Source organism: Brassica napus, chromosome C4, assembly GCF_020379485.1.
Source record: "Brassica napus cultivar Da-Ae chromosome C4, Da-Ae, whole genome shotgun sequence".
NCBI lineage: Eukaryota > Viridiplantae > Streptophyta > Magnoliopsida > Brassicales > Brassicaceae > Brassica > Brassica napus.
The window spans coordinates 12,547,092-12,568,462 of NC_063447.1; the positions used below are offsets into that span (position 1 = coordinate 12,547,092).

The window sequence follows — 21,371 nt, forward strand, 5'->3', positions numbered from 1 at the left end:
CTTGATGAAGATTGCTGGCCCGCGGGCCGACCCGCACACCCGCTGCTATAGGGCGGGTCGGGATTGGTCATAGGTTTCAGAGACCGCAGCCCGCCGCGGTACGACCCGCAGAGACTCGAATGAAACTGAGCCTGCGACGGGGCGGGTCATTTGGTTGCGGGAGAGCCCAAATGCCACCACTAATTGGGGTTTTGCATCGTCCAGAGAAAATATTTTTCTTCAAGTAAAATGACATACATTTGAAAAAATGACACTGGTGTGTTGAAATTTAAATAAAGAATAATTAAAAGAAAACAAAATCGTAGCTGAACTTGAATCTAGTTTCAGATGACAAGAAGCAGTATAAAAAAGTTCAACGATCATTGTTTCCAACTAATTTCAACAGAACCAACCAACAACTAATTTCCAACTAGTTTAGAAAGAAAATTAAAATCATGAAGCGTATTCAAAGGCTTGTGGAGGTTGTGGCTCGTCATCTACAGCCATAGCCGAGGCTGTTGTTCCTTGTGTAGCCGCCGCTGCACCAGTTGCAGGAGAAGCTGCTGAAGTTGGTGCATCGGTCAGTGAGAGAACTTCTGGTTCGTGTTCACGCAAGTCCTTGAGAAGAACAAAACCCGATGGAGCTAGCTTCACTGGCACGTATCTGCTGTCTTCAAGTAACTTAATGTACTTCTCTTGAGCTGGGACTACTCGAGTCGGATTTACTAGAATCTCAAACGCTGCCTCTGGCTCTGCAGCTTTCTTCTCAACCGTTGCTGTACCATCGACCTGATAGTTCATGGAGACAAGACCAATGAGGCGATTAATCAAAGAAGCTACAAATCATTTATGGAGGAGGACAACATACCTGCATAGAGTCTCCTTCCTTGTCAGCTGCTTCTTTTCCTTTTCCAGATCCACTTTCACTGACAGACTTCTCGGCACCAGACGCCTTTTCAGCATTAGCTTTCTGCTCCGCTTCTTTCTTAGCCCTAGCTTTGGCTTTAACTGAAGTTGAGAGAACAGCCGTTGGGAGTTTGGCAGCGGTATTGGATGTCGGAACCGTTGTGGGTTTTGGGTACTCAAACAAAGACGGTTTAGCATGCGACATGAACTCAAACTTTGGGACCTTAAGGTCGTAGTTCAAACCAATGAAGGCGGTGGGTGAGAAGGCCAAGCTGATGAAATAGACCAGAGGGTACCAATACCAAAACTGGCTGAAGACAGCGAGACCAATAACAGCAGTGACTTTGTCATGTTTGGTCTTAGAGAGTAATCTTATAGTAACGTTCCTACCACCGGCATCGAGGATACCAGAGGCAAGGATCGCTCCCATCTTGCTCATTGTATCTTCGTGCTTGTCGAGTATGATCTTCTCAAGTTGGCGCCTAAATGCTCCAACACGAGAATCGCTTGCTTCACTAATTTGGACCATCACCATGGCCATTGCTATCAGAGCACCTTGACGAACAAAGTCTACCACATCCGATGTAAGTGGCTCCAACAAGGATATCGCTTCGCTGAGGCCAGTTCCTGCACAAGATATACCTACTGCAAGAGCCGCTCCATAGCGAACATGTGGGTTGTACGACTCAGAAAGTAGTGATACAATACGCGGAGTCTACATAGCAAAAAAAAAATTAACAGAATCAATTAGTGAGAGGATAAGCAAACACAGAAGGCACTAAAGAGAGCATTTGAAACTGACCTGCTCTGGATCAGAGTACAATACAAATCCAAGTGCCAGAACAGCAGTCCGTCTAACATCATCACTGACATCAGATACAGCAAAGTGTAGCAACTGGCGAATTGCCTTATTGTTTGCGGTCCCACAGTAAGCCAGTGCTAGTGCGTACATGCCACCATAACGGATGATAGGATCCTGGTCTCTAGTCATCTGCTCAATCAAGGTATCAGCTCCTTCTTCTCTGCCGTATACTGTAAGAGCTATGCCAAGAGCCAATCCCCTAAAAGTATACCAGATGCTGATCATTAAATGCCAAAATCAAAATACCATGGACTATCATCCCCAAAATATATATATACTACGTTACCTTATTATCTTCTCATGCTGTGTTTCATGAGCATAAGCGAGCATCTCACTTGCCTTTTCAGTGGCGGTTCCAACCAATAACAAACCCATGCTGATTCCAGCAGCTTCACCAGCAACAGCACTGTCAGTGTAAAGCACGCTTTTGACATCATCATATATCTCCTCATCTGCTGTTCCAAGAGCTGACAGACCAAGACCTAAGCAAGCTCCATGTTGAATGACCTGCACCCACGATTTCACAATACATATTATCTCTGAGCGAAGAGGCTTACAAGGAATTGAGAGAGACTATATCAAGTAAGATATCAGCTAATCACCTCAACATTGGTATTGCGTAAGCTGTCACGTAGAAACTGTTTAATGCCCTCTCCATGGTTAGCATGAATAAGGCCGAGAGCGTACAAAGCACCACCTTCCGAATATGGACTCCCGCCACCACCTGCTCCTCCCTGAGGCAAGTATGGAGCCATCAATGACCTACCCTGTTGCAAGTGACCTCTGTGAATAACACCTAGTCCTGCCGTAGCACTAAACTTAGCCCAATTGGTGGCCCTGCTTAGCCAATCCTGTCAATTCAGAAAACAATTAACATACGAAAAGAGAGTTAAAAAGACTAAGCCACACAGTCAACCTCGAACAGAAGGAGATACTACAGGGGAAGTAAACCATTTACCAAATTCTCTCTAAGAAAAGTGTCCACTGTAGTTCCAGCATGCATGATCGCATTAGCGTATATTGTAGCACTGTGGCAAACGCTGTTCCTCATCTCGACAGACTGTTTAATTGTCTTCAGTATCAGAAGGTCAGATCTACAGAAAACAATATTACAAATAAAGAATATGATTACTTCCTGGAATAAGTGATTTTAGAATAAAAAGTATCTCCTTTCGAGATACCAAAACTTCAACAGTAACTTACTTGTTGTGGATGTAAAGAAACTGAAGTGTCAACTGAATAGATGTCTCCCCAGATAAAATTCCCTTAATCTTGGTTAGCCTCTCAGCATATGTAGCGTCAACTGGATCTGTCTCGTGCACAACTGTCTGAGCTGGAGTAACTGGAGTGTCATCTGCCATCAGAACATCCCCGGAGAGGTTCTCATTTGTAGTTGCAGTTGTTTCAACGGCCTGAGCTACTTCTACAGGACGTGTTTTGGGGGCAGGGAGGCGATCCCTAACACTCAAGAGAAAGGCCTGGTGCTCGTTCTCTACAAGATCAAATGCAATTTGCAATGCTAATAAAGCATCATCCTTGCTGTCCGACCGAAGAAGCTTCTCCAATATGGTTGCAACACCTTGCGGTTCATCCAAGAACATGAGGCATTGACAAATGCTCAAATAATCAGGAGAAGGCAGCTTCTGGTATACTTCAACAAGTAAACTAAGCACCTGAAAGAATAGAAAAGGTTAGAATCACCTTTCAAAATGAAGACTAAAGTAGAGTGCGTACGATAAAACAAAAGTAGAAAACGATTTTTTTTCAATCAAAGCATTGACCATCTGAAATAGGTATCACAGAAGCTGGAACAAGATTTTCAGTTACAGCTTAGAAACAGAGAATGCTAGCATACACGAGATTGCCAGACAAGGTACTAGGAAGATGTAGGACTGCCAGATGATGTAAAACCAGACTATTCTACTCAATCAATAGCACAAGAACATCTATTTTTATTCAATCAAGATCTGAGACCATTAGTCTTACCTCATGTCTATACTCTCTGCGGTTAACGAAAGAATGAGAAACGTTGATGCAATATGTTAAAGTCCCCTCAACATTGTCGCTCTTTGTGATAGCTTCCTCCAACTTATCCAATCTCCGGCATTCTATCGCAATGCCCATAGATTGTTGATACTTGCCATCAGTGATGCATCTGCACGGGGTAAACAACGTAAGAACAATTGAGGCACTTAACATGACTAGAGGATTAAAATTTGTGGGCATACATACTTTCCAAGCATTCTTTCAACAATAGCCTCCAGCCTAGGATCAATGTCCACCATCTCACTTGACTCAACTGCCTTCGATCTCAGAATGGCGTACTCATCTATTGCTTTGGCTGAAAACATAACAGAAACATCAGAAGAGTAAACGTTGATCCGGCAACATACTAAAATAGTCATCTTACTCTCTTTTTTCAAGACTATACAGCTTACAAATGCAAGGAAAGCGATAGCTGGATGTGGAAGCTACATGTTTGTTTTCAGATAATATACATGCTCTTCTTGCATTTAGTCAAGTTCGTCTGTTCTTGTCTTAGATGCATATGGAAGTCAACAATGCCCTAGCTAGAGTCTACTAGCATAACAGAAAAAAAAAAAAAAAAAAAAAAAAAAAAAAAGTAAACACAGAAATAAGCTGTCAAAATCATCACCTAAAAGCGTATGAACATAATCCGTATCCTCTGAAACATCAAATAAGGCTCCGGCTCCAAGGGCATAGGACAACGAATCATTAAGCTCGCCCAAGTAATAGAAAACCTGAGATAAGATTCCATCATCATAAGAGAAGATATCAACAAATCACGAACCATCATGCATAGTGTACCAATTACACATTTTCCCCACTACAGAAAGAAAACTGTAACAAGACACCAGTTAAGTCTAGGAGACGGTAGATCATACCTTAGAGACAAGCAAAGCAGCAAGCTGTCTTTGATGCAAATCAAATTCTTCATCTTCATACAAACTCTCTCTGCAAACAGAAACGGCAATTGAGTCAAAAAGTGCAAAATTCACTTTAGAGACCTAACAACTAATAGTTTCACGAAACCTAATCCATGTGCCAGCACAGCCTCTAATACTAGATCTCATACCACTAGCAAGCAAGATCAATGGAGAGAAAAGAATTTATATATATATTTGTCAAGGAAGAAGCCAGAACTTAAACTTTATGCTAAACTGGGATATGAAATTAATCATTCATTCTCTACAATATCACTACAGAAACTTGGTAAAGCTAGTCATATCAAAGAAGACCACTTTGTTTCTTACCCTAAACAATTAAACCTGCATCACTACAAACTATCTATGCCTCACCAAAAAGTTTGAATTTTTAAGTACAAGGAGAGCTCAACTAATCAAAATCCCACAATCATTACTAGAAATCAAAAAAAGCAGATCAAGCGGGAAACAAAAAAAAACCCTAATCCTCGAAATTAAGAAAAGTTACATGATTGGAACACTAGTGGAGATCTCGGGCCAGAACCGATCAACCAAGTTGTTGAGATGCGAGAGCGCGTGATGCTTCAAGGTAGGCTGAGGCTCGTTGAGCATTGCCAGTAACCCTCCGGCTGAGCTAACCATAGCGGCGGCCATTGATGTAGAAACACTAATCGAAACCCTACAAGAAAGCAATTCAGGTGACGAACACGAAACCTCCTGTCAACGATCAAATTCTTATATAGACATGTGCGGATCAAAAAAAACTATCGCCTTCCTTTATTATTTTGTCTTTTCTAATAATTAATTTTATTAGTTCAAAAAGTTAAATATCCATTTAACCAATCTACTCTTTAGCCCCGTTGGCGGCCGACTGGGCGATACGCGTCACTATTCCGCCCCGATTTATGACAAATCGATTAAAAAATCGGATATCCGATTTTCTCCGCCTAGACCGCCTAAATGACCGCCTAAGCGGCCGCTTAATCTATTTTTTTATTATTTTTTTATTTTTAATAATATTTTTATTTATTTATTTGATCTAAAATTTTATAAATATCATTTATATCCATAATTTTGATGAAAATTACACTATATTAAGTTTATATATTCTATTTGTGTGTTTTATACAATTTTAAACATGAAAATGTATTAATGTTATACACAATTAAAGATTAACATGTTTTATAACATAGTAAACAGTCTAAAAATTTTGTACCGCATAATTTCCGATTAATCCCCGATTTTCTCTTTAGGCGCTAGGCCCAACCCGACCACCCGACTAGCGCCTAGCGCGTTCCCGAACAGGGCTCTTTAGTTATTCTCTCTTGTTCTCCATATTTCAAAAAAGAGTTCTTTTTTTCGATTAAACTCTTTCCATTGCGGATTTACTCTTTCCATTTGTGGACTTTGTTTTCAGTTTATGTTTTGGATGTTCTTAGATTTTTCTGCAAAACTAAATTTAATCGAACTCCAAAGCTTGTCACGATTTCTTTATCAATTTGATTGGCTACCTTTCTTTTCAGCTTCAATTAGTGACAACCTAATTAAACAGAAAAATAAACAAAATAGTGAACCAAAATTCAATTGAAAAAATAAATAAACATAAATATATATGAATTAGTGTTCAATCTGTTTTCGTCTAAATTGGAGAAGGAATTTTTTCTTTATAATTTTTCATTTCATAAAGAAATTAGAAGAACTGAATGGGAACATATATCTATAATTTAACAAAAAACTCAGCATGAATAATATAAAATTTGAGAATAAGTTTTCACCATTATTTGTTTTCTAAAGTGTGGTCACCAATTGAATTGAAGTCTTAGTGTTAAATATTTTTTCTTCTTTCTTTACCTTTTCTGTGGAATAAGGTTTCTCCGAGTGATTGGAAAACCAAATTTTAAGTTTAATTAGATTGATTTAATGCAAGATAGCTAGATTCAGAGTTCTTTGGTCGAAGTGTTCCTAAAATATATTGTTGTTGATCTATTCGAGAGTTTTTTGTGCTAATCAACTGGTGAAGAAGAACGAGAGTCAACAACTCCTTTGGCGTCTACACATAAAGTCTATAGCAGTTATTGAACAGCGTTCCAGTAGAAAAAAATGATTGAATCGGTGGAATTTGTGGTGGTGACTAGTGAGCAGTCTATGCACCGAAAAACACAATGGCAGCGTCATGAAAACTCTTACTCTTCTTACAAATGTATCATGGGCGACACACTTCTTTAAAGCTAAGCCTAAACATCTATAGATGATTTATGATCCAAGTGGCCACATCTAACAAACCTTAAAAATATAAGTTATAACTTACTGATGTGATGTAGTAACTGCCTAAAATTTGAGAAACTTCGAATAAATGTATGAAGCTTTGTTCCTACCTATATACCAATTTGGATATTTATTTATCCATTTTATATGGAATACCCGATTTAATATGAAGTTTTTGTTGATTTTCAAAATTAAAAAGTTGTATCATTTAATATAATTGTACTTGTCGTATGAATAATCTCAGGTATACTAGTTATACCAATAATTTATTTGTTTAGTTGTATGGGTTTTACAATCCTCATTAAACGACTTATACTACAATTTTACGATTCAGCCTATAATAATATTCAAACTTCGTAAACAAACTCATTATATTGGCAAATACTTGGGTTATTAAATGATTCATCATAAACTAACAATTATTATAATTGAAAGTAAATTATCAAATCATGCAAAATATATAAGATTCAACCTAAAAATAAAGAATAATAGTGAAAAACAAAAAGATAATTTAAATTGAAAAGAATTCTTAGTTGATGAAAAGATTGGTTGATATAATAAAGAGGAAAACCAAATAAGAGAAATGAATTAAGAAGAAAAAATGAGAGAAGAAAGAGTGACAAGAGAAGATAATAAGGTTTGTGGGACTTGCTTATGGTTAAGAGGAAGAGATTGGTTGCTAGAAATATTAAGAAAAAAAATATATTTTTTTGAAGTTAAAATGAATATTTTAATTTAAGATTAGTAATGGTTATGTGAAATTGTTTTGAAGCTAATAGTAATACAATCGATCAGTGTCGTAAGCTATCACGGAGAAATTGTTTGATGCTCTCGCCATGGTTCGCATGAATAAGGCCAAACGCATACAAAGCACCTCCTTCGGAATACGAACTCTTACCGCCACTTACTCCTCCCTAAATATTTTTATCGAATATTAATAGACTTACCCAACAAGTCAGTAAATAATTAAAAACTTTCTTAAATGTATAGATAAATTACATTTTGGTCTATTCATTTGTATAAATTAAGTTATAAACCCCTAATAATTTAAGCTTTACAAATTACACCTATAATTATCCATATTGGTTGTTTATCTCGTTTAGATTTTAAAGGGAAATATAATGACATATAATCTATACTAATTGCTAGACAATGTCATGTCAATCTAATTTTCTTTGACATAAAAGTTCATATATACACAAAATGAAACCCTTAGAAAACAATTATCTGTGGAAAAGGGAAATATTCATATATACAATTTTCCTTTTATTTGGAATGAATTTTTTCTTTTTTACATTTTTTGAGGTGCTTTTGAATAACACTAAGTCAGTTTTGTTCAAAAATAGTACATAAGAGAAAAAAATTACCAAAACATCATTCATTAAATGGTAAGAAAATAAATATATTTATATGTGGGTTTATTTTCTGTGATTAGAGTTTATGATTTAGTATTTAGGGATGAGATTAGAGTTAGTATCTAGAACTTAGTGATGTGTTACAAAAAAAATCTAGAACTTAGTGATTTTATTGAATGGTAAATCCGTTTTGAAAATTTCTTTTTTTTTAAATGTTAATTTTGTGATAAAAACTAAAATAATATTATTTATTATATTTTCACTTTTTATATGGGTTTGTAAAAAATGGTAATATGATTTAAGAAAATAAACAAAGTTTGTTCCAATAGAATATAAAATCTTTAAGTTTTTTAAGAAGAAAACTATTTTAAGATAATATAAGAATACTTTTTTTTCCAAAATAATATACAAGAGAATTTGTTTTACAAAATAGCCTTAATTATCATTAGTTTTTTAAATATTTTATATTTTAATTTAAGTTTAATGACTATAATTTAGAATTTAATATTTAAAAGTATAATTAGTGTAAAGGTTTATGATTTAAAATAATTTTATTTTTATCTTTGGTTAATGTTATTTTGGGAATTAGACTTCAAAGAATTCTAATATATTTGAATTTATTGAACATCAATTCATCTACCGATCTTGAATGAAAAAAGGCCAAATTGGATCACAACCGCAACATTTGCATTGCCCATCCACCAACCCGACCGGGAATAGCAATTATACCAAACCAATGAACCAATCGGTTTAACAGGGGTACCTGTGTTTCCAAATATCGGCCAAATCTATCTATATTATAATGATTGAGTTTTTGTTCTCTCCTCACCGCGCCACGTCAGCGTTTTATGGGTCTCACTTTTAAAAAGTGTGAAAAAATGTCAAGACTATGATTCGAACTCGGGTAATTGAGATTTAAACACCAACATTTATACCACTAAACTAAAGGATAGTTTGTACATTGATGACCGAAACTAATATATATTTATGAAGGTCGGAAACTCTTGCTTCTTCGGCTTTCTCTGTGGGCCGGGCCTAGGGAAGGAAAATAATATAGATTGTTTTTAATTGATTTCCTGATTCTTTGTTGAATAATATTATTTGCAGATTCTGTGATTCATGAGTTTATTCCTGCCGGACGTGCTAATCATTACATGCCATCTTTGAAAGTCTGTTCCATTGTGTAAGTCGATCGTTTTGAGGTTGATAGGTGCTCAAGCATGTACAAGATAACTGATCATTCATTTCTCATTCGTTTCATCTCACCAACCATTATTGATGAAGTCATCACGGATGCTCCTAAGATCAATCTCCAGTCATAATTAGATTGTTCGACAATTTCCAAGTGATTGCTAACACAAACCTAGAATTCCCAGGCATATTATCATATTGCATATGGGTTTATATTATGTTTCGATGTCATAATTGATATTTAAACTCGCAGATGTGGTTGGGCAAATCCGTTCTGTTCAGGGCTCTGACCTTACCAAAGAAACAACATGAGTCGTTATCTGTCTCCTCATTGATCCGTAAGAAACAATCAACACACGATTCCCTTTATATTATTATCTATATTATGGTAACATCATCATCAAAAAATATTTCCTACCCAAAATATGTGGCCGTCTATTTATCTCCCTTACTTATCAAACTAATTTTATACAAACCTTTATTTTACAGTTTAAAATAAACCACAACATCTCAAACAATCAAAACACCAAAAACTAGAATTCCAAAAAAGACAAATCATTAATGATCACCTCTCTTTTTTGTCTAATCTTAGAAATAAACTTCAAAACAAATATACCAAATCAATCACCTCAACTAAAACTCAACGACACATACATCGAGTCAGCTAAACAAATACAAACTACATGGCCAACTATTTAACAATTTACAAACTTACTTTCGCAAAGAAGAAGACAAAGACGACATCTGTGAAATTACCTAAACAAAAAAGCAGAGTAAATTACGTACTCTGATAAATACAACTAACAATGATTTTTGTTTACATATTACCCATCAAATAAAAGAGAAACAAACACAATCAAACCAGAAGATACAAGATAAAATCCCGACAGACACAAAGACGACAATAACATCTCCACCTGCTCACTCCTCTTGTCTTATAAAAACAGCTTACATGTCCAATGTCAGCAGGTCAATGTTATTGTCTTCTTATGAGAAATACATAAATTCGTTTAAAATCCATTAAGACCCAAATACTCAGAACTGTCAATCATTTTATAGTTATTTCTACAAGTCTTCGTGTATTTGTTTTAAAGGTCCGGTAAGAGCAACAAGTTTAAAAATAAAAAAGAAACATATAACAAACATAATAAACATAATAAAAATTATTACTTAATACACAAAACTTACACAACTAAACTGGAGAAAAAATATCCAGAAACAAAAGGTATTCTCAACAACTTTAATATAATTTATGTACTCTTAATAGTACATGAAACAAATTAAAAAGACAAACAAACAATAAGTCTCAGTGATACAGCAAACAACACCACGAACTATATCAATCACATTACTAACACAGTGGAGAACAATGCATACACAATTCATCATCACAACTCTAACCCTATAACAATAAAAAAAATTTGAAAAACAACTCAAAACGTAAAATTCACAACTACAGTAACCCTACCAAATATTAAGATGAAACAAAAACTCGGTCTACGAGGCCGAGTAAGAGTTAGTTACGTAGTATCTGAGAACAAATTCACAACCCAATTTAACCAAACCGGTTTTCAAACCTACATACACTCACAAACCGATTCCCCTATAATGAATAAAACGAACCAAACCAAACTGGATTTCTGAAACCGGTCCTATCTCAACGACTCTCACTCAGTTATAAAGTTTTCACCTTTAAATCTCAAGTGTCAGGTATTGGTGGGGGATTATTGTAGCAAAGATAATGGGGGACGAAGCAAAGATCTTTACTCTTTCACAAGTCTCAGAGAACAATCAAGCTCATGACTGCTGGATCGTCATCAATGGAAAGGTTTTGTTTTTCTTTCTCCTGATTCTCAGCTCTGAAACTAGAGATCTCATGCTTGAATCCTCCTTTTTTTTTGTGGCTGTCTTGGTATTTACATGTGATTAAGCTTTTGAAGTGTAAGAATTTCTAAGTCTGAATGATGTTTTTTTTATGCTTGATTGGATCAAATCTTTAGATGGGTATAGTGGAAACAGTTGTAATCATTGCACATAATGCAAATTTGTTTTTCCAAAAATATATTTTACATAATATAAACTATTAAAGTAAAAATTAATGAAACTATATTTTTTTATAAAAAAATTCAAATTAGTAAAACTTTCGTATAAAGCAAATGTTATAAAAAAAATGATTTTCATGCAGAAGATCAGTTTTAGCCACTCACAAAATTAAAAATCAAATTACAAAGCAGTACACATACATCAACTACTAAAATTTCCACAATAGATTCGTGTATTGTAATCTTATTTTATATATGTCTCTAAGGAAACGTGCAAATTTTGTAAGAGATCACCACAGTGGAGCGTCTAGATTTTCCTCATATTGGTTCCGAGGAACCTCTCTCGGAGTGAGACTAATTCAGGCAAAGCTTGAGCCATTGTCATCCGATCTGTGGGAGATTGTTCACAACAACTTATTCCCACGTTTAAAACCATCTTCAAACATTCAGGAATACTACTCATGTTCTTGTTATGAATTTCACCGCTGAGAATCAATGTGTCAGCTATCTCAAGGACATGTTCCGCGGCCAATGCGGACTCGGTATAGCTACGGAGAGTAAAACCTTCCACAAAAAGTTCATCCGTCGGACGCTTTCCAGTGAACATCTCCAGCAAAAGAACCCCAAAGCTGTACAAATCCCCTTCCCTCGATGGTTTGCCTCCCATTCCATATTCTTCACAATTATGAAAAGAAATGTTATGATAATTAAAAGAACAAACTAGAAAGATAAGATGATTCAATATTCACAAATACTTTTTTGTTACCTGGTGCTGCATAGCCGATGGTTCCTCTAACACCGGTGGAGCTAACTTGGTTGATGAAGGAGTATTGGTCGATGATCCGAGCAAGACCAAAGTCACTTACATGGGCTGTTAGATCATTGTCTAGGAGAACATTGCTTGGCTTTAGATCACAATGAGCTACAGGGTCATGGCAATGGGAATGGATATAATCCAAAACAGAAGCCACATCTATGGCTATGTTAAGTCGTTCAGATAGCTTCAGCGGTCTTGTATGATTTAAAGAGCCTTCTTCGACATCCACTTGGTGGTGGTGCAGCCACGTGTCTAGGTTGCCGTTGGGCATAAACTCGTACACTAGAGCTTTGAATTCATTTCCTTTGAAATCAATGCTTGAACAAGAAGTCACAAGTTTCACGAGGTTTCGATGCCTTATACCTTTCAAGGCTTCACATTCCGCCATAAAGCTCTTGGCTGCGCCCCGCGTCTGAAGATTTAGAACTTTAACCGCAACAGCTTTAGACTGCTCCGGACCAAGCAACCCTCTAAAAACAGAGCCGAAGTTTCCTGAACCAATCAAGTTGCTGGAGGAGAACTCATTCGTCGCAGCTCGAAGTTCCTCGTAGCTTACCCTTTCATAGAAAGGGTCTAATATTGGAGGATTCGACATCATCAAGTGGTTGGTGTTTTTCTTCTTCCTTTTCATAAGCAAACTTAGAGCCAACAACAGAAGAGAAGCTACTACACCAACACCAACACCAACACCGATGAAAATTTTCTTCTTGTTTGATGAATGTCTTCTCGTCGTCCTTGATACTAGGACGTTTCGAGGGCATGGCTTTAACTTGAGTTCAGGGATTCCTCCACAAAGATTTCTATTACCAGATACCGAAAAATTTTTGGGATGCTGGAACACTCCTTTTCTCGGAACCGCTCCCTGAAAGTTGTTACCAGAGAGATCTAAACTCTCCAACGAGGAAAAGTTGGCGAGATATTCAGGTATGTTGCCTGAAAAATTGTTGTTTGATAAGTTAAAGAGCGTAAGTCCTCTCAAGTTTCTGATATCTGGAATAGCTCCATCAAATGCATTTCCTCCCAGGTAAAGGTTTTCCATGTAGAGACAATTTCCTATTGTCTCTGGGATGTTTCCAGACAATCTATTGTCTGCAACAGATAGCTGAACAACTTGTTTTAACCTTGAAACGTCTTTAGGAAAAGGACCGGTCAGAAGATTTATATTCACAAACAATTGAACAAGAGACTCCAACTGCATGATTTCTTGAGGTATAGTCCCGTTTAACCTGTTGTATCCAATCCAAAGGAATAACAGGAAACGGCAGTTTCCAAGACTAGGAGGAATGCTTCCTTCAAAATTATTTTGGAATAAATGGAGTCTCTCTAACCGAGTGATGTTTCCGAGATCACTTGGTATCTCTCCTGACATTCTATTTGAGCTCAGTCCCAAAAAAATCAATCCTGAAATCTTACCGAGAGACGCCGGTATTCTCCCTGTCAGCAGATTTCTCTCCATGGCAAGTGATTGCAGGTTTATGAGATTCCCAATCTCATGAGGAATGCCGCCAGATATGAGATTTCCTCCAAGGAATATACTTGTTAGATCTTTAGAAAGGTTACCTATATGGATTGGAAGTTCCCCTCCAAGTCTATTGTAACCAACATCCAACATTTGCAGCTTAGTGCAGTTGACCAAAGACTTGAGAAATTCAAGGTCTCCCCCTAGGCTGTTTCCTCCAAAAGAGTTTTGACTAAGCCCCAGATACTGAATATTTTGTAATGTTCCAAAACCAACTGGGATACTTCCTGTGAATTGGTTTTGTGAAACCTCTAGCAGTTTAAGGGTCGAGATATTGGATATTGTTTTTGGAAGATCTCCTGAGAAAGAGTTCCCCCCCAATCGCAACTCTCTAAGTGTTGCAAGCGTATATCCAAAATCAGGCCTTACACTACCCGAGAAATGATTGCTAACAATGGACAAATACCCAAGCGAGGATAAGTTGTAAATTGCTGGTGGGAAAACGCCTGAGAGATTATTAACTGAGATTTGGAGATTTATCAACCGGGTCAATCTACCTATTGTTTTCGGAACCTCTCCCTCCATATTATTATATGCAATGGATAGTTGTTCGAGTGATGTTAGGTTTCCTAAAGACGTTGGAAACCTCCCTGAAAGATTGTTCTTACTAAGAAACAAACTTTCAAGGCTTGACAACGATCCTAGCTCTGAAGGTAAACCGTTTACAAGATTGTTTGATGTTAAAACAAGTGTCACCAATCTAGAGCAGTTAGACAGGCTTGTTGGAATCACTCCTCTGAGATTGTTATAACTCATATTCAACTCTTGAAGCCTAGACAACATTCCCACCTCTTTTGGGATGGTACCACTAAAAGAGTTCTCTCCAAGATTAAGAGATCTGAGGAAAGAAAGATTACCGATAGCAGGCGAGATGATCCCACCAAGTTCTAACCCTCCCAGGTCTAAACCTGTAACTCTTTTATGTTTGCCGCCACATGTAACACCTTTCCATTGGCAGACCGGAGTTGAGTCATTCCACGAGACCAAGGCTAGTCTATTGTTGGCAGAAACTTGAGACTTGAACACTAGTAAAGCTTTTCTATTAGCGTTACCATCAACCTTAGACGCTTCATGATAAGAAAACCTCGCATCCAAAATTCGGAATAAGATGAGAATGTTGAACGCAAGTAAAAGAAACAGCTTCATGATTATACAACCTTCAAAAGATAAAAGTGTTGCCTTCTTGTTCTCCAAAAGAGGGGTTTTTAAATATAAAACTATAGTATAAAAATTCCACAAGCAGCAGGTACCCCACATTTTTATTATATGATGTTGATCGAAACATCTTTTTCCACGTTAATTTAATGAGATACCCAGTAAATATTGTCAAGTGGGTTAGTCGTTATGTGCCCTACAAGAAGATTTATCTTATGAGATGCATTTACCTTCCCGGCAAAGGAATATAGAATGCATGAGCAAAACTTTTTTTTCCACGTTATATCATGTTGAAAGCATTATTTTGATTTGATGTGTACTGGCCAATTAGCCTTACAAACAGCTAATACTGTTTTGAAGTGTTCCCTTCTCATTCCGAAAGAGGGGTTTTGAATATAAAACTATAGTCTAAAAATTCGACAAGCAGCAGGCACCCACGTGACTTTCCAGCAATAAAGAGTTTGGATTTATTATATGATGTTGTCAAAACAGTTTTTTACACTGTTAGTTGATGATACCCAATAATTATTATCAAGTGGTTAAGTCGTCTTCTGCCCTACAAGAAGACTATCTTCTGAGATGCATTATACGTTCCAAGCAAGGGAATGGAACGCATGAATATTATATACTGTGCATCCCACCCTGCTTTCTTTGTACCTAACATTTCTAGCAATCTTATAGCCTGATTTAACAATATACTAGATTTTGATATGCGATTAATTTAAAGTGCGGATTTAATTTTGATAAAAATGTTAGTTGCTAATAAGTACTATTTTTTTAATTCAATTTACATATTTATATTATTAAAACATTTATATACGTGTCTTTAATTTTATTCAGTTTTTATACCTGATCCAGAGCTGAATCGAACTGGTAAACCCAATAATCTGCACGAGAAGAACAAGGTGAACTGGTCAAACATGAATGGATGGTCGTTTTTTTTGGAAAAGCATAATACAATTCAATATTCAAACGATATAGAATTTTTGGACCAAATATTTACTAAACCATCGATAGTATTAAGGGAGTCCTAATGTTGTATAAAGAAGAGAGTTAGTTATTAAACAATCGATAGTATAAAGAAGGGAGTCTTAGGGGGCTGTATTCAACTGAGAGTTTTAGGTGATTTATATTAAAATGACAAATCCACTGTTATTCAAACATGAATTTTAAAAACTCATTTAAAATTCATTGTTATTGAACTTAACATTTCGTAGAGTACTCTACAACCCACTGTTATTGAAAATATTTTAAGTTGTGGAGTTTTAAAGTTTTCAGGTGATTTTAGGGTGTTTGGGTGGAGTTTCTTAGTTAAAAAAATTAAAACTCAAATCTTTTGGTTTTAGGTTATATTCTAGAATGGTTTAACAAAAATCACATAAATCTCTGCAACTTATTGAAATCATCTAAAATTTCATTAAAAGTCAAATCACCTCAAATGTTATATTGAATACACCCCCTTAATGATTTTGGGTGGGTTAACTTTATATTATAGAGGTGCATTTAGTTCTTATAAAAAATTGAGTCCAATACAATGTTTATGTTTTAATAAGAATCTAGATTATGATCCGCACTTAAAGAACATATAATTTTTAAACAAAATCTAATTTATAATATCAATGAATTTTAACATTTTTGATAAGTAATATTTTAACATTTTTATTTTAGTGTATTTAAAACTACATAATTATATTATTTTATTTTATTGTATTTTATATTAAATAGAAAATTATCTGAAATATTACTTAATTTTGTTTTAACTATTTCAACATGTTTTAATAAAATATATGTAATTTATTTGCTTTAATATATGATATATACTTATTTTATTAATTTTTAATTATAAAAATTATTTGATGTCAACTTAAACCAAGCATAAATCTCATATATATACTTATATTTTCTTAAGAATAAAAAAAATAACAATAAGAAGATATAATTATTATATAAATATCATAGCATGTTAGTTGTTATGGGTATAAATTTTATTTTGGTGTGTGTTATGTATACGTGATCAAATTTTCCTAAGTTTTAAAAGAAGAAAACTATCTTAAAATTATACTAAAATACTTTTTGCTCAAAATAGTATGTAAGAGAAAAAAATTATAGAATAAAAATTATATTTGAGTTTTAAGTTTTGATGACTAAAATTTAGAGTTTAGTATTTAAGAAATAAAATTATTGTAAATGTTTAGGGTTTAAAATAGAAAATAGTTGTTATTTTAATCTTTAGTTAATGTTATTTTGGGAATTTGACTTTCAAAGAACTATAATATATTTGAATTTATTGAACATCATTCACCTACCGATCTTGAATGAAAAAGGCAAAATTTGAGCACAACCGCAACATTTGCGCTGCCCAGCTACCCCATCGACCCGACCGGGGAAAGCAATTATACCAAACCAATGAACTTATTGGTTCAACAGTGGTAAATGTGTTTCCAAATATCAGTCACATGTATACCAAAACAGCAGAGTAGGAGTTAGTGCGTAGCAACTGAGAACAAATTCACAATCCAATGTAACTAAACCGGTTTTCAAACCTACATACACTCACAAACCAATTCCCTTATGAATAAAACGAACCAAACCAAGCCGGATTTCTTGAACCGGTCCTATCTCAACAACTCACTCAAGTTAAAAAGTTTTCACCTTTAAATCTCAAGTGTCAGGTATTGGTGGGGGATTATTGTAGCAAAGACAATGGGGGACGAAGCAAAGATCTTTACTCTTTCACAAGTCTCAGAGCACAATCAAGCTCATGACTGCTGGATCGTCATCAATGGAAAGGTTTTTTTTTTCTTTCTCCTGATTCTCAGCTCTGAAACTAGAGATCTCATGCTTGAATCCTCCTTTTTTTTGTGGCTGTCTTAGTATTTGCATGTGATTAAGCTTTTGAAGTGTAAGAATTTCTAAGTCTGAGTGATGTCTTTTTTATGCTTGATTGGATCAAATCTTTAGATGGGTATAGTGGAAATATTAAGAAAAAAAATATATTTTTTTGAAGTTAAAATGAATATTTTAATTTAAGATTAGTAATGGTTATGTGAAATTGTTTTGAAGCTAATAGTAATACAATCGATCAGTGTCGTAAGTTATCACGGAGAAATTGTTTGATGCTCTCGCCATGGTTCGCATGAATAAGGCCAAACTTATACAAAGCACCTCCTTCGGAATACAGACTCTTACCGCCACTTACTCCTCCCTAAATCTTTTTATCGAATATTAATAGACTTACCCAACAAGTCAGTAAATTAAAAAAATTCTTAAATGTATAGATAAATTACATTTTGGTCTATTCATTTGTATAAATTAAGTTATAAACCCCTAATAATTTAAGCTTTACAAATTACACCTATAATTATCCATATTGGTTGTTTATCTCGTTTAGATTTTAAAGGGAAATATAATGACATATAATCTATACTAATTGCTAGACAATGTCATGTGACATGTCAATCTAATTTTCTTTGACATAAAAGTTCATATATACACAAAATGAAATCCTTAGAAAACAATTATCTGTGGAAAAGGAAAATATTCATATATACAATTTTCCTTTTATTTGGAATGAAGGTTTTCTTTTTCACATTTTTTTAGGTGTTTTTGAATAACACTAAGTCAGTTTTGTTCAAAAATAGTACATAAGAGAAAAAAAATTACCAAAACAGCATTCATTAAATGGTAAGAAAATAAATATATTTATATATGTGGGTTTATTTTCTGTGATTAGAGTTTATGATTTAGTATTTAGGGATGAGATTAGAGTTAGTATCTAGAACTTAGTGATGTGTTACAAAAAAAAAATCTAGAACTTAGTGATTTTATTGAATGGTAAATCCGTTTTGAAATTTTTTTTTTTTTTTGAATGTTAATTTTGTGATAAAAACTAAAATAATATTATTTATTAGATTTGCACTTTTTTATATGGGTTTGTAAAAAATGGTAATATGATTTAAGAAAATAAACAAAGTTTGTTCTAATAGAATATAAAATCTTTAAGTTTTTTAAGAAGAAAACTATTTTAAGATAATATAAGAATACTTTTTTTTCCAAAATAGTATACAAGAGAATTTGTTTTACAAAATAGCCTTAATTATCATTAGTTTTTTAAATATTTTATATTTTAATTTAAGTTTAATGACTATAATTTAGAATTTAATATTTAAAAGTATAATTAGTGTAAAGGTTTATGATTTAAAATAATTTTATTTTTATCTTTGGTTAATGTTATTTTGGGAATTAGACTTCAAAGAATTCTAATATATTTGAATTTATTGAACATCAATTCATCTACCGATCTTGAATGAAAAAAGGCCAAATTGGATCACAACCGCAACATTTGCATTGCCCACCTAATCCACCAACCCGACCGGGAATAGCAATTATACCAAACCAATGAACCAATCGGTTTAACAGGGGTACCTGTGTTTCCAAATATCGGCCAAATGGATACCAAAAGAGCAGAGTAAGAGTTAGTTACGTAGTATCTGAGAACAAATTCACAACCCAATTTAACCAAACCGGTTTTCAAACCTACATACACTCACAAACCGATTCATGAAATAAAACGAACCAAACCAAACTGGATTTCTGAAACCGGTCCTATCTCAACAACTCTCACTCAGTTATAAAGTTTTCACCTTTAAATTTCAAGTGTCAGGTATTGGTGGGGGATTATTGTAGCAAAGACAATGGGGGACGAAGCAAAGATCTTTACTCTTTCACAAGTCTCAGAGCACAATCAAGCTCATGACTGCTGGATCGTCATCAATGGAAAGGTTTTTTTTTTTTCTTTCTCCTTATTCTCAGCTCTGAAACTTGGGATCTCATGCATGTGATTAAGCTTGTAAAGTGTGAGACTTTCTAAGTCTGAGTGATGTTTTTTTTATGCTTGATTGGATCAAATCTTTAGATGGGTATAGTGGAAACAGTTGTAATCATTTGCACATATGTTTAAGGATTCAGTTCTTAGTTGTGATCTGTTTTATCTGGTTTTGAATTGAAGATGAAGAAATGTCGAAGTAGCTCTTCTTAGCTTAGACCGCTCTCTGTTGAGATTGAATAGGTGACAAGTGACACGTGTTCGACTAGTAGTTGTCCCATCGTTTTGGTTTTGTAATTAACTTGTTAACCCTTTCTTGACTCTTGAGTCTCACTTATTTCATCTTTTCTCATTGATTGTGATCATTCTAGTTACAAGAACTTAATGAATTTCCTCTATGTGGCTCCATTGGAATCATAAGTATGGTGATGTGGATCTTCTCTTGTTTTAATCATCTTGATTTAACATGAAATCTTCAAAGTTCCCAAATTTGATAACTGAGTTTCAGTTGGCTTCATATCCTAATTCAAATGTTTGTAAGTAAACGCAGGTGTATGATGTGACCAAGTTCCTTGAAGACCATCCTGGTGGGGATGAAGTTCTCTTGTCTTCAACAGGTCTGTATCAAAACAACCATCTCCATGCTCCCAGCTTTGATGATTGATTACATAGCATGATGACCATTGTTATTCTTCTACTCTAAAAAGGTAAGGATGCAACGGATGATTTTGAGGACGTGGGTCATAGCGAGAGCGCGAGAGAGATGATGGAACAGTACTGCGTAGGAGAGATTGATCCAACAACAATCCCAAAGAAAACCAAATACACTCCTCCTAAGCAGCCTCACTACAATCAAGACAAGACCTCTGAGTTCATTATCAAGATCCTCCAGTTCCTCGTTCCCCTTGCCATTCTCGGTTTGGCTGTTGGGATTCGTATTTACACAAAGTCAGCGTAGTCTTCTTCTTTTTTTCTTTCTCTGAGCATTACTCCCACGTATCTTATTATTATATACGGAGAGAGATAAGAGGTTTAAGTCTTTACAGAAGACAAATCTCGAGGTCTCTCCCTTTGTTCCTCTCTCTGTGCTCCCATCTTTTGTTGTTTGTATGTGTTTCTTTAATGTTGTGATGAACTTGCGTATGAACAGCGGTAATGCAACTGATATTGATCTATAGTTCAGGTTGTGAAACCAAAGTTTATGGCATTGTGTGATGTGTTCGAAGGCGTGATTCAGTACTGGTTCAAATCATAACACGTTTTCTCATCTTGCAATGTCAGGAGATGAATCTTTAGAGCGGAGAAACTAAACAAGATTAAGATCTTACTAGGAACTTAAACGATACTTAAACATTTATTTAAACTTTGCAAGAAAGAGACGTTTTAATTTGGTTGCAGTTAATAGAGTGTGTGGCAGGTAGTGACTTGGGCTCACTAAACCATTATCCAACACACAAAGAATCCAAATCTTCTTCCGCCCGTGGGTCCGTCCTTCTTTTGTACTTCTCCT

General features: G+C 35.0%; 3 protein-coding genes across 5 annotated transcripts; 1 reads left to right on the top strand and 2 right to left on the bottom strand.

Moving 5' to 3' along the window:
- Positions 1-261: 261 nt before the first annotated feature.
- Positions 262-5,463, bottom strand: LOC106396382 (26S proteasome non-ATPase regulatory subunit 1 homolog A). Its single transcript, XM_013836755.3, has 12 exons — positions 5,201-5,463; positions 4,654-4,723; positions 4,404-4,509; positions 3,980-4,088; positions 3,734-3,902; positions 2,951-3,420; positions 2,706-2,841; positions 2,350-2,598; positions 2,034-2,254; positions 1,688-1,946; positions 848-1,600; positions 262-768 (listed from the first exon to the last, which is right to left on the bottom strand). The coding sequence occupies exons 1-12, from the start codon at positions 5,344-5,346 to the stop codon at positions 433-435; spliced, it is 3,024 nt and encodes a 1,007-aa protein (XP_013692209.2). The 5' UTR covers positions 5,347-5,463; the 3' UTR covers positions 262-432.
- A 5,753-nt stretch (positions 5,464-11,216) lies between these two features.
- Positions 11,217-21,068, top strand: LOC106390580 (cytochrome b5). 3 transcript variants are annotated; one of them, XM_013831077.3, is made up of 4 exons: positions 11,288-11,331; positions 17,703-17,826; positions 20,412-20,478; positions 20,569-21,068. In XM_013831077.3, exons 1-4 carry the CDS (start codon positions 11,303-11,305, stop codon positions 20,817-20,819), a joined length of 471 nt encoding a protein of 156 aa, XP_013686531.1. In that variant the 5' UTR covers positions 11,288-11,302; the 3' UTR covers positions 20,820-21,068. The 3 variants fall into 3 exon arrangements, with proteins under 3 accessions (XP_022567814.1, XP_013686531.1, XP_013686533.3); XM_022712093.2 differs by lacking the exon at positions 17,703-17,826 and having other exon boundaries at positions 11,217-11,331; XM_013831079.3 differs by lacking the exons at positions 11,288-11,331; positions 17,703-17,826 and adding an exon at positions 19,694-19,817.
- LOC106390579 (probable LRR receptor-like serine/threonine-protein kinase At3g47570) lies at positions 11,677-15,220 on the bottom strand. Its single transcript, XM_013831076.3, has 2 exons — positions 12,312-15,220; positions 11,677-12,220 (listed from the first exon to the last, which is right to left on the bottom strand). The coding sequence occupies exons 1-2, from the start codon at positions 15,136-15,138 to the stop codon at positions 11,853-11,855; spliced, it is 3,195 nt and encodes a 1,064-aa protein (XP_013686530.2). The 5' UTR covers positions 15,139-15,220; the 3' UTR covers positions 11,677-11,852.
- Positions 21,069-21,371: the final 303 nt, after the last annotated feature.

Excerpts from the sequence above, each read along its gene's own strand:
- LOC106390579 (XM_013831076.3), bottom strand. The coding sequence starts at position 15,138 with ATGTGGGGTACCTGCTGCTTGTGGAATTTTTATACTATAGTTTTATAT. Across the intron at positions 12,221-12,311 it reads CATCGGCTATGCAGCACCAG|AATATGGAATGGGAGGCAAA; the intron begins GTAACAAAAAAG and ends ATAATTGTGAAG.
- LOC106396382 (XM_013836755.3), bottom strand. The coding sequence starts at position 5,346 with ATGGCCGCCGCTATGGTTAGCTCAGCCGGAGGGTTACTGGCAATGCTC. Across the intron at positions 3,903-3,979 it reads GTTGAAAGAATGCTTGGAAA|ATGCATCACTGATGGCAAGT; the intron begins GTATGTATGCCC and ends TACCCCGTGCAG. Across the intron at positions 769-847 it reads AGGAAGGAGACTCTATGCAG|GTCGATGGTACAGCAACGGT; the intron begins GTATGTTGTCCT and ends ATGAACTATCAG.
- LOC106390580 (XM_013831077.3), top strand. The coding sequence starts at position 11,303 with ATGACTGCTGGATCGTCATCAATGGAAAG. Across the intron at positions 11,332-17,702 it reads GGATCGTCATCAATGGAAAG|TGTCAGGTATTGGTGGGGGA; the intron begins GTTTTGTTTTTC and ends TTAAATCTCAAG. Across the intron at positions 20,479-20,568 it reads AGTTCTCTTGTCTTCAACAG|GTAAGGATGCAACGGATGAT; the intron begins GTCTGTATCAAA and ends TACTCTAAAAAG.